At 51.2% G+C, this 12,906-nt stretch overlaps 1 protein-coding gene across 1 annotated transcript in view; it reads left to right on the top strand.

The window, feature by feature from the left end:
* TRERF1 (transcriptional regulating factor 1) overlaps positions 1 to 12,906 on the top strand; it is a 194,240-nt gene that overhangs the window by 154,203 nt on the left and 27,131 nt on the right. The window contains 7 exon segments of the mRNA XM_032463084.1: positions 1,944 to 3,627; positions 5,086 to 5,132; positions 6,180 to 6,330; positions 7,382 to 7,558; positions 7,560 to 7,625; positions 11,055 to 11,439; positions 12,053 to 12,119. Coding sequence (XP_032318975.1) covers positions 2,206 to 3,627; positions 5,086 to 5,132; positions 6,180 to 6,330; positions 7,382 to 7,558; positions 7,560 to 7,625; positions 11,055 to 11,439; positions 12,053 to 12,119 — 2,315 coding nt within the window. The 5' untranslated portion in view covers positions 1,944 to 2,205.

Here is a 12,906-nt window from a genome sequence, read left to right as displayed (position 1 = left end):
ATAACATGCTCACATATATGTAATGAGGTCAGAGTGTACAGCTCAGGTTATCCCAGCGGGAGCACATCCACGCAGTTATCACCCAGGTCCAGAGACAGAATACTGCTGGTACTGGGTTATCTCTTCTGTTTCTTCGTTTATCCACGAAAGAATACTGTTTGCTGCATGAGATATGAGACAAGGATCAGCATCGGTTGTATTTCCATTTTTTCATTTATATAGATATAAACACTGAAAACCTTCATTTGCATAAACTAATAGATAAAAATACAAGTTTTGTTAAAACAGGCTCAACTCAGTTCTTGATCTACTTCTGAGTCAAATGCCAAATCACATAGGGATCTATCACTAACAATTACATTTTAATTACCTCTACTAGGCCTTCCTAATTAAAAAAATTTTTTTGGAAACCACCCAACCTGCAAAGAAGATTTACTGCTTATTTATCAGAGTTGCTCACTTTCTCAGTGTTCTGCATCCTCTTGTGTGGCAGCCAGGGGAGTTATCCCTGGGGCATAAGCCCAGTTAAGATTTGGGAGGAAATGAATAAGAGGTTTGTCTTTCTTCTACAAAGAAGCAGGGCTGTTGTGAAAGAGCAGGTATAAAAGGACAACTTGCACCTCTACCACTGGTTAGCAGACGCAGGTCCTGTCCATAACCACTTGGCATGGACCAAATATGCTTTATGGACATTTTGGGTAAGACCAGATGTCAAGAACCTTTTGACATGGACCAAATGTCTTTTGGATGTTTTGGATAAGACCAAATTTCAGGGATGTTTCGGCATGAACCAAATGTCTTGTGGACCCAATGTCTGATGGACATTTTGGCTAGGACTAAATGTTCTATTAATTAGATGTTCTTATTTGCATTATGTTAATTTTGCTTTCTGAAAAAAAAGACTTGGATATTAAAATCCTAATTTTTGTTGGAAAACATTCTGAGATGAGTTGTTATAATCCAGTTTTGTTTGGGTTTTTTTAGTAGTCGAATGATATATAATAAAAAAGTATGAGCCTAAAAAAAAAATCTGGATCTGGAAATTAAAACTTTGGGTGAGCTGGAGTGCTTGGAAAATCTTCATGTACTCCCTGGGGGTTTACACACCCCACTTTGAAGTTCACGAAAGAACCTGTATGGATTCAAATCAGACTAGAGCAGTCTCTCAAATTTTCCTGGTTTATGTTTCTAAGGGAAGGAATCTGACAGGCCCAGCCTATTTTTTTGAGTCAGGCCACATCGTAGGCTTCCAGCCAGGTGGTCAGCACCATGTACAGATGTTTCCCCAAGCAGGGACCACAAGGAAGCCGGTAGCTATGTACTGACTGACCTGCGCAGTACTCTTCCTTGAAACTTTCTCCAATTCTGCTCTTCTGGAAATACGCTCTCCAGTCTGTGAGTTTCTTGCCTGTTATTTTTCCCTTTTTAGTACATGCATCTCTTTCTTCCTTGTATTGTAGTTATTGACGTGACCAATTGCTTCTTCTAACTGTAAGCTCCTTGAGACCTGGCCCGTGTCATAATCATTCCCTAGTATCATGTCTTACACTTAGTAGATGTCTGTGTCTATAAGTATTTGTTGACCAGATGAATTGATGAATGAATGTCTTAAACTTCTTCACATTCCCTAGAGGTCCTCGAATAGGCTGGGCTTTCAATAGCAGGGTGACAGAAGAATGGATGAATTAATCAGTGAGCAAAACAATGCAACTCAGTAAACTAATGAGCCATTGAGCAATGGCTTGAAAGTTAGAACGTTCACATCTCACATGGGGGTCAAGATCTGTAAACTCAGTGTAAAGGTGGGGCAGGTCTGGAAACTGCCGATTTCTAATCCAGGCTCCTGTTTTGTATTTATTGCTGTAATGGGTCGTGGTGGGTATGATTGCTCACTGCAAAACATCAGGTAAATCCTTTCCTGCCCTTTGCATCCTGTCTTGCAGGTGTGAGCAGCATCTCTTCACCACGGTGGTGTTTGGTCCGTACCTCAGCCCGGGTGAGGATGTAAAACCCCCAGCTCTGCACATGAGTGGTACAGACCGACAGGAACACCTGGCTCCAGCCACAGTCATGGACATGTCAGCCGTGGAGTAGTGTGGACATCTTCTCTCAGCTTCTCAGGGTTTCAGTCCTTTCGGGTTTGTGTCATTGACATTTTTTTTTTTATGGTTTTGTGGCTGCACGTTCACGAACAAGGCGGGCACCATGGGGGATCAGCAACTATACAAGACCAACCACGTGGCCCACAGTGGTGAGAACCTTTTCTACCAGCAGCCACCACTTGGCGTCCACGGCGGGCTGAACCACAACTATGGGAATACAGTCCCCGGCGCTGGAATGGATGCCCCTCAGGCATCACCCATCTCCCCCCACTTCCCTCAAGACACTCGGGATGGTCTGGGCTTGCCTGTTGGCTCCAAAAACCTGGGCCAAGTGGATACCTCGAGGCAGGGAGGGTGGGGAGGCCATGCAGGGCCTGGAAACCATGTCCAGCTACGTGGCAACCTGACCAATTCGAACATGATGTGGGGGGCACCAGCCCAGGCAGAGCCCACTGATGGCTACCAGTACACCTACTCCCAGGCCAGCGAGATCCGGACCCAGAAGCTCACCAGTGGTGTCCTGCACAAGCTAGACTCTTTTACCCAGGTGTTTGCCAACCAAAACCTGCGAATCCAGGTCAACAATATGGCCCAGGTGCTGCATACCCAGTCAGCAGTGATGGACGGAGCCCCAGACAGTGCCCTCCGCCAGCTGCTGTCCCAGAAGCCCGTGGAGCCCGCAGCACCGGCTCTCCCTTCCCGCTACCAACAGGTCCCCCAGCAGCCTCACCCTGGTTTCACTGGCGGGCTGTCCAAACCAGCTCTTCAGGTGGGGCAGCACCCAAGCCAGGGGCACCTGTATTATGACTACCAGCAGCCACTGACTCAGATGCCTGTGCAGGGAGGACAGTCACTGCAGGCACCCCAGATGCTGTCCCAGCACATGCAGCAGATACAGCAGCACCAGTATTACCCGCAGCAGCAACAGCAGCCGGTGGGGCAGCAGCGTCTGTCGATGCAAGAAATGCAGCCGCAGCCGCAGCAGCAGATCCGCCCTCCACAGCCCCAGCAGCAACCGCAACAGCAGCTGCAGCAGCGGCAGGGTTCAATGCAGATACCTCAGTATTACCAGTCCCAACCCATGATGCAGCATTTGCAAGAGCCACAGCAGCCACAGATGCACCTGCAGCCCCCTTCATATCACAGGGACCCCCACCAGTACACCCCGGAGCAGGCACACGCTGTCCAGCTGATCCAGCTGGGATCCATGCCCCAGTACTACTACCAGGAGCCCCAGCAGCCCTACGGCCACCCCCTGTACCAGCAGAGCCACCTGCCCCAGCACCAGCAGCATGAGGACAGTCAGCCCAAGACATATCCAAGCGACAGGCAGGCCCAGGCCATGCTGAGCTCCCACGGGGACCTGGGACCTCCAGACACAGGAATGGGAGACCCTGCAAGCTCGGACCTGAACCGGGTCGGCAGTGCTCTCCCCCACCGGCCTCTTCTGTCCCCAAGTGGCATCCACCTCAACAACATGGGACCTCAGCACCAGCAGCTGTCTCCCAGTGCCATGTGGCCCCAGGTATTCTCACAGTGGAAGTTGCTCTTGGTATCTCGGTGTGCTAATGAACCAGCCGGCGCAGCATCTCTGCGGGGCCCAGTCCTCTCTCTGACCCCTCAAACTCTTTATTTCCATATTTTCTTTCTTTATTCCACAGACATTAACCAGACACTGTCTATTCTAGGCCATCAGAATACAAAATCGGTTTTGACTCAGTCCTTTGCCCATAGAGCTTATAATCTCCCTAAGGAGGCAGCCAGAATACCTTTATCAGGTCTTGAAATGATGTACGTAGTGGTCAATGCCTGCTCAGTTGCCCAGGGATTACACAGTGGGGGTGTCTGGTCCCCCTTAGATCTGTATCCTCAGAGAGTTTCCTGTGAAACTGTTCCCATTTTGGGAGGGAGACCACATTATGATAGTATGTCTCAGAGTATATTGCTCAGAACAGGAGTTCCATAGAATGTTTAATGGATAGCGCTGGGGGGAGGGGAATGGGCTTTCTGGATGAAGAAATTTGGGGTTTCTTAAAGTGAAACAGGTTGCAGTTCTGCTAGGCTTCTCCGAGCCTTTAATATGCTAATGTACACTGTGGATCTTCCGAAGGGGATGCCTCGTGGAGTTGCAGAGGTGAAAACCTTAGCTGCCCACACGATCTGGGCAGGTAAAGTCAATAAGCAAAATGGCCTAGAGTGAGATAAAAAGGACCGTGGTGGACAGAGAGCAGATGCCCCATCTAATGACATTCTTCTTAAGGATTTTTATAGTCTAGCCAAGCACACCATGTCCGCAGGCCAAATTCAGCCTGTGGGCAATGTTTATTAACTCTTGATTGTTTCCCAAATGTATTTGACCACCAAACCACCTACTGTGTGCTAGCATGTTCCAAGGGGACAGTCATGTAGCAGTAGGGTTGGGGAGGAGAGTATCTTGAAGGATCAGGATGGATGGAGAGAGGGCTCTGGTGAAGGCTGAAGGCCAGAGATGAACTCCCCTTGACCCTGTTTTGCTTAGGACTCAGGCCAGTAGTCACTGAGAGCCTTTGTGAATATAAGAGTTAAGAAGTCATGGCCAAGGCTGAAAAGGAATTCCGGCAGGAGGCCTCCAGCGTGATGCTCTGTTGTCGAGATCTCCATTCTGTGTCTCTCGTGGGAATGGAGCCTGTCTGGGCACAGAGTGGGTGGACGGGGAAAACAGGAAGGAGGGAGGTGGGGGATCGAGTGTTAGTGGGGCTTTTGGCTGGTGGGGCTCCCTAAGGTGGGTGGGGTGCCAAGTTGGAAAGCATCAAGAAAAAATTCTGGAAGCCTCATGTGGAAGAGCAAGGGTGTGAGTGGCCATGAGCCCGGTCAGCCTGAGATGGAGAGTGGGAAGGATCCTAGAAGTGTAAGCCCTGCGGTTCCCACCACTCAAGGACTCCTCCCATCAGAAACACGTTTGTTCTCTTTCCTTCTTCTGGTGTCCTGCATGGCTCAAAATTAGATGCATCTACCTGATGGCAGAGCGCAGCCAGGGTCCCCGGAGTCAAGGTAAGATGGATGCATGGAGGCTTGTTGGCATTTTGGGTAACTGGGAGATTTTCCTGAGTTACCGCTCATGATTCATTTCCAAATTCAAAATCAATTCTTCAAAGACATTTATAAGAACAGTAATGGCAGCTATTATGTTTGAGCGCTTACTCTTTCTCTAGCTGATGTGTAATAAAGTAGCCTAGTGAGGGTGGGTGGCACTACCACATGCCTAGCACACAGTTAGCACTCAACCATCGTTAGCTATTATTATTATTATTATTTTACAAATGAGAAAACTGAGACTCAGAGAGCTTAAGATTGCACATCAAGTAAGTAGGGACGCTGGGATAGACTCCAAAGCCCATGTTCTGTGCCCTGTCCTTTCACTGAGTATTTCTTGAGTACCTACTGTGTGCCAGGCATAGAGCTAAGCTTAGAGACTGCCGCCGTCAATAGTACAGTCTTGTTTCCTCCGCTTATGGGCGTGGTAAGTAATTAAAGACTCAGCCAGAACCTGATAAACTGCTAAGATGTGTGGTCTGGAGGCTGAACCAGAGGACTTAGACATATGTCTCTGAAGGAAGGCTTCTGGAAGAGGCAGGCCCTTGCTGACGGTAGAAGGGTAATAAGCCAGAGGCAGGGGGAAAACCCAGCACCTGAAGGCCCAGAATGAAGAAGGACATTGTATTCAACTCTTAAATGATCCTGAGCATGCCCTCTCTTTTTTTTCTTTTTTTCTTTTTTTTCTTAACAGGGAGAGGTAATTTTGGGTTTATTTATTTGTTAATTTTTTTAAACAGAGGTACTGGGAATTGAACCCAGGCCCTTGTGTGTGCTAAGCATGCACTCCACCACTGAGCTATACCCTCCCCCCCCCTCCTCTTGAAGCTCGGTTTTCCGTCTGTGAACTGGGCTTAGTTCTCTCAAGGGGATTAGGGTGATACAAGTGGGGCCACGGACATGGAAGCCCTTGATGAATGCAAGGGGTTCCTTGTGGGTGTGATAAGTCTCCACTCCGCGTCCTCAACATGCGTGTCCTCTCCACTTGGCCCCACCCTTGAGCAGTGGCCAACCAAAAGGAGTGTTTGGGGAGCAGTTGGATGCCAAGAACAAGCTGACATGCTCCATCTGCCTGAAGGAGTTCAAGAGCCTGCCTGCCCTGAACGGCCACATGCGGTCCCACGGGGGAATGAGGGCCTCCCCCAGCCTCAAACAGGTGAGCAGGAGTCAGCCCCCCGGGCCCTCCCAGGCCATGTGCTGCTTGCTTTGCTTCGCTGCCGTCAGACAGAGTGACGTGAGCCCCACTCGGGGAACCTGGACGCAAGTCCTTCCCTAACAGAAGTGCTTAAGCTTTGACGCTGGGATCCCCCCCAGGTCATACAGTCCCCACTTCAACTGGCTTCATGAACAAGAACCCAGAACGGAGGTGATAGAAATCCTTTTATCGCAGCCTCTCTACCTCCTAGAGAAGACAGCAAAGAAAACATGTAGGTGCACATTATTTTTAACTTCTGCTGCTTGAAGCACTCAAGACCATTGTCCCTTGGACTTTCCAGATCGGCGGTAGATGGCCAAGGAAAGCTAATGTGGCCATCAGGCCCCCAGCTGGCATTTTCTGTTCCCCAGGGCACTCGCTTTAGACTCTAGCATCCAAAGACCTTTAAATGCCCTCGGGATTATCCAGGCAGAATATCCATATAGTGAACTCTTCGTGCAGTTTTAGAGTTAGATTAAAATTCAGATCATTTGCTCAATTTGAATATTGCTGATCTTAATTTAAATCTATAGGATTCACTCTCTGTTCACCAAAACACTTTGGTGTGACCCAGCTCACTCCATCTCCTGACCATGCCAGTTAAAAGAGCTTTGTTTTCCATTTAACAGGTGAGGAAACCGAGGCCCATAGAATCAAGAGGTTCTGCACAAGAGCTTATGTGGGTTGTCCTATTTTTTGCCTGATTATAAGTCCATATCCTTTTCTTTAAAAGCAATGACAGTCACACAAAAATATTTCTTTACTATTTATTTTAATATACAAGTGATACATGGTCAAGATTTTTTAGATGGAGAAAACAGAGTGCCTCGTCCATTGCCTGCGGGCATCCCCGGAGCTGAGGGACTCGGGGCAGGGCAGGAAGGAAACCACTCTGCAGTGGTTCTCTGTCACCCACGCGTGATGTCCAGGAACCTTTCAGGAAGAGCAAAGCGCATCCCCCCTTGTGAGAGCTGCTCTCAGCCCAGGATCAAAGCCTTTATTGTCTGTGTAGGAGGAAGGAGAGAAGGCCCCGCCGCCTCAGCCCCAGCCGCCACTGCCGCCTCCGCCTCCGCCGCCACCGCAGCTCCCTCCCGAGGCAGAAAGCCTCACGCCCATGGTCATGCCCGTGTCTGTCCCTGTCAAGCTTCTCCCACCCAAGCCAAGCTCTCAGGGCTTCGCCAACAGCAGTCGCTGCAGCCCCCTCGGCCAGAGACAAGCCCGCCAGCTTGATGTCGGACGACGAGATGCCTGTGCTCGTGAGGATGACCCTCTCTCCCCCACACTCACCCCAAGGGGCTGCCCCCCACCCGCCTGCTGTGAGTTGCTGCTTTGTCCCGCCTGTCTGGGGTGGGGACATCCCTTTGCTTTCTTAGAGATGGAAGCAACTCTGCCCGGGTCACTGGCCTAATCTCCGACGTGGTTTGGCCTCTCAGGGCTGAGCTCTCGTGGCCACCTTGGGAATCGCCTCCTTGCCCGCACTGCCTGCTACCCAGTAGACACTTAATATTCTACCAGGCTAATAGTGGTCTGGGTTAGATTCCGAGAGACCCGAAGATGTTCCCAGCTGAAACAGAGATGATAACTCAGCTGGTAATCACAGTTATTACAATATGGAAGTACTGTCCTGGATAGTAAATAGCTACCCCCAGGACCCTGGCCCTCCCCACTACGATCTCCAGACCTCCCCAAATCCAGCAGCCAAAGATATAAACCCCCAGCACAGCAGGTCCTCCACGCAGTAGCCCTGGAATCCTTTCTGATGGTCGGTCAGCCTTACCAGATGCTTAATATTTTCATTATCACCCCTGCATAAATAACCTCAGAGGACCTGATTCATTAAGGTTCCCAAAGTAATTCCACTGAGACACCAGCCCCAGTCTCAAGAAAGCAAAGAGATACGTGTTTCTCTCTCACTGTTAGGTTCTTCTTTTTCTCAAGTTCCAAGTGCTTCACCCGAGCAGCTAAGCTTGGCCCTGGGACAGAGATCTGTCTGTCTCTCTCATTCTCTCTCTCTCTCTCCACCCTCCAACCCCATCTCTCCTTCCCCACTTCCCTCCCCTGGGGAGTCTATAACCCATGTGACTGGCTACATCAGATTCAACCCCTCCCCCCACAGTGGTGTGTTGGGTCATATTTGTCCTTAGAGAATAGGTGGCTGCCAGGATTCCAGGAGGCCTGAGGGTGGGGTTGGGCCAGAATAGGGACAGAGAGGATAATAAAGAGAACTAGAAAAGTCCAGAGTGTTTTTGGTTCTGTGTCTAATAGCAAGGCTCAGAGGAGGAGAGGATGGAGAACCCCTGGAGGTGAGGATTCTCACAGCTGGCAGGTCCTGGGGGCCAGCAACAGGCAGAGTGATGAAATGACACAGCCAAGCATCCTCTTTGCCCAGGGAAGTTCTTGATTTGCTGTTTCCACCCTTGGGGAGCTGTCAGCCTAAAGCTGGAGACAGTAAGGTTTCTAGTCACACAGGGGTCAGAGCCCCAGGCACCCCCTACCCCAATTCAAGACAGTGAGAGAAAGGCCAAAGCAGACAAGAAACGGTGATGCCCTGCATGTGGCTGGAGAAGAAGACACCTGGGCAGCTGAGGTAATTAGGGACCGAGGTAAGGCAAGGGAATTTGGGGTGAGTTTGCTTAGAAGGTCATCATGAGGGGAATTCTGAGCAGGGTTTTGAAGTCAGAGGTGAACTTGGCTTTGTGTGAAGGGTTAGAGAGACTGGGATAAGATGAGCCAAAGTAGAAGCACGGAGGTAGGACCCAGTGAATGTGAGCAAGGTCCTGACACTTAATATAAAGAAATTAAAATACCCAGGGAGGAGCCCTGTGTTATGATCCCCACCCTGCTCCCAGCCAGCTGGGATGCAGACAGCTGAGCCCCTCCTCCTCTCAGAACCTCGATTTCCAGCGCGGGGGGTGGATTCATCAGTGGCTGTCCGCACTCTGGGGAGCTTTTAAAATGTGTCTCAGTGCTTGGCCCTGCCTCCAGAGTCTGAATACCTTGGCTGGACCTCTGTAAATATGTAAGTATTTCCTCTCAAGTGATACCCAGGTCTGATATCTGCCATTCTGGGTGTTTTCCCTGGGTCCGAGGTCTCAGAGCCTTGCCTGGAGGATCAGAAAGTCCCAGTTTAGAGCTGGAGTAACAGAACCAGAGGCTCAAGTAAAAAAGAACCCAAAAGGGACCTTTGGCCCCGTGGTCAGAGGCCTGGACTTCAGTGCAGCGTTGAAGTCACATGGGGTCTGCATGTGCTCAGATGACCTCATCAGTTACCCAGGACTAGGGAGTAAAGTCTCAGGGTGGCTCCCCAAGTTGGAGGGCACAGACGTCCTCTCCCCATTCCTCAGCCTCCTCCGCCTCAGCCTCAGGCGATGAGGAGCCCTCTGGTGGGGAAAGGAAGCAGGTTGGGGTGCTCTGGCCCAAAGAGAGCCCCCTGGGGGTGAGCTGGGAGCCTGACGGGCCCTCTGCCCCTTCTCCTTTACCCACCCCTCTGCTTCCCTAGACTCCCCTCCTAAGGGCTGTGACAGCATCCCAGAAGACAGTTAAGCTGAGGGAAAGACAGGAGGGGCAGCTTTTAAGTGTAGAAGGCAGCAGAAGGGGCCCAGAGGGAGAGGAGCCCAGAGCTGAGGGGTGACTGGGGCAGGTCACATGGCGTGGAGGAGGCTGGTCACCTGACCATACCCAGCCCTCCCCATCAACCCCTGCTGCCTCCTACTCAGGGTCCACCCTGGGCGGAGGAGCTGTGAGGAACCACAGCCTGTGACGGGCACTGGCCTGCAGGGCCTGGGAGGGTACCACAGACTGCCCAGAACTTTTCTGCAGGTATCCCCCTCCTCCCCACAACCGCTCTGCTGCCTCTGCAGCCACACCCAGTGCTGGGTTTTCTGGGCTGACGCTGGCACAAAGCCAAGTCTGTTTGTCTGGCTTTGGCATGCACTGCTTATCTCTTGACGTGCATATGTTTACTTATTAGTATTATGTATCCATGTGGCACATCTTCCTTCCAGACTAAGCTTGGTTCCCCTGCTGACTGGAAGCCAGTCTAGGAGAAGGGCTTACCACAGACGAGCCACCAGTGCTGGGAGCAGCAGTGAGGGATGGTGAGGGGGGAGGTATACCAGATCCCTTTCTAGAAGAGCACACCGGGTGGGCCTTAAAGATCCCACATGATTCTCCTCAACCATCATATCACCTTGAAGGAGAGCCCAGTGTGGGTCCCCATTCCTAGGAGCCTTGGCTGGGCCTCGCCATGGCCTCTGCCCAGCTTCCCTGAATAGATTATTTTGTCCCCTTCTCAGAACATGTGTTATCTGTCCCCAGGGAACAGAGGGGAATTAAAGGGCATACTCAGCTGGACTCCTCTCACCAGATGGGAATGCAGTGATAAGCAGTGAAGAATGTGTATTTCTTCTTTCATGCCCACTCACTGTTCCTCCCACCCCCATCTCTCTCCAGACATTAGGGATGTCCTCCAAAACCAAAGTTTTCTCCCCAGTCAACCCACCAGGTCTGGCCTGGGCTGAAATGGAGTGACTGACTGTCTCTTAAGATAGATAGAGGATGCTGGGGTCAGACAAGTGGAAAGGGCAGTCCCCGTTAGACCCGCGGTCCCCCTTCCCTCAACCTGTGGAAACAGCCTGTGGGAAAAGTCCAAGTATTTGAATACCGGATCATTCCTCCCGTTGCAGGAAATTCCCAAGAAGCATCAACCCGGCGTGGCCAAAGCCGAGGAACCCCTCAAGACCGCGCCGGACAAGAAAAAGTTCCGGCACCGGCCGGAGCCACTCTTCATCCCGCCTCCGCCCTCCTACCACCCCAACCCCGCCACCTCGTACTCGGGCGCCACCCTGTACCAGAGCCAGCTGCGCTCCCCGCGCGTCCTGGGCGACCACCTGCTCCTGGACGCCGCGCATGAGCTGCCCCCCTACACGCCCCCGCCCATGCTGAGCCCGGTGCGCCAGGGCTCGGGGCTCTTCAGCACCGTGCTCATCTCCGGCCACGGCCCCGGCGCCCACCCGCAGCTGCCCCTCACGCCGCTGACGCCCACGCCGCGCGTGCTGCTCTGCCGCTCCAGTGAGTCGCCCGGGAGGCGTCCCGGCTTTAGCGGCCTCATTTCCCTCACAGACCTTTGTGGCGGATCGGCTGTGTGTGCCAGGCCCTGTGCTAGGTGCTAGAAATACTTAGAATACTTCTCCTCAGGGGGATCACAGCCTAGCCGTGGGGACAAACGCCTGAAGCGATCGTTACAGTTTCTTGGGGAGAAGGAAAAACACTTGAAGTGTGCCTTGGAGAAACATGTACGGCACCCAAAATAAATATACTAAGGAGGTGTGCAAAGAGGATTATAAGCAAGACGGCAGCTGGGCATTTTAGCGCGCTGTGTGACGATCAGGCAGCAGAGGCGCGGAGCCAGGATCTCTTCCCCGAGCAAGAACCGTTTCATAGAAACAAGACAGTTTAGCAGACTAGAGTGGGCAGCTGTGTCTCACCCTGTGTGAGAAGTGAGGGACCCTAAGCTCCATAGCACCACACTCGATCCAGCTCCTTGGGGGCAGCTGAGGTAACTCCAGCTGGGTTGGGTTAGGAGAGGGGTCCTGTCATGACTGTTCAGGTAACTGCTCATTTGCATTAGCTTCTTAAGTACCCCTTCCCTGTTGACCAGTGACCTCTGGTTTTTGTGCTTCAGACAGCATCGATGGCAGCAACGTGACGGTCACCCCGGGGCCCGGAGAGCAGACCATTGACGTTGAACCGTAAGGAAAAGCCAATTATTCTTTAGAATGGAACTTCAGCCTAGAAAAGGGATGAGGAGCTTTGAGAAGTGTAGTTAGTACTTCTGGGGTCACAGTGGCCACTTTGGGGAGAAGCTGTAGAAATTATAGGATCATGGTATTTCTCAAGTACTGTTATTTCCCTATAATTGCTGGTATTTCAAGGCGTTTTCTGAAGACTCAATGCATTGAAAGCTCGGAGCCTAACATTCCCATCTTTTTGGCTCCATGGGCCAGTTTGGTGGGGGCCACATGCCTTCACTTCCCAGTGACACTAAGACATCTTTCCCAGGGTGCCCAGTTCTCTACGAGGCTCTGTCCAAGTGCCCTAGCTCCCCCACCCCCTCCTTAAGACTCTTGCCTGGTCCTCCAGGTGGGCTTGTTGGCTACTTGAGTTGGGGGGTGTAATGGAAGAGAAAGGTGGTTGTTTTCATGGAAAAGCACAGAAGAAGCCAGATGGCAGAGTGGTGAGTAGATTGAGTCAGGAATCAGAAAACCTGGTTCTGGCACCATTTTGTTAATTTGATCTTTATCAAGTTAACCTTTCTAGGCTTCAGTTAACTCATCTATTAAGTAGGAATAATTATCACTGCCTTGCTTACATCAGAGGTCTTTGTGAGGTTCACATGGGATCATTTAAGTGAAAGTGATCTGAAAGGGATAACAAGTGAAATAAGCACTCTGTATTTGTCCCATTGGGTTAAGTGGTACCATCGGCCATACTCTGGGCAGCTGTTCCCTTGGAATTAGCGCCCTCCCTCTCCTAGTT

The sequence above is a fragment of the Camelus ferus genome, chromosome 20 (genome assembly GCF_009834535.1).
Source record: "Camelus ferus isolate YT-003-E chromosome 20, BCGSAC_Cfer_1.0, whole genome shotgun sequence".
In the NCBI taxonomy this organism is placed as follows: domain Eukaryota; kingdom Metazoa; phylum Chordata; class Mammalia; order Artiodactyla; family Camelidae; genus Camelus; species Camelus ferus.
This window is presented reverse-complemented; position numbering and strand designations above follow the sequence as displayed.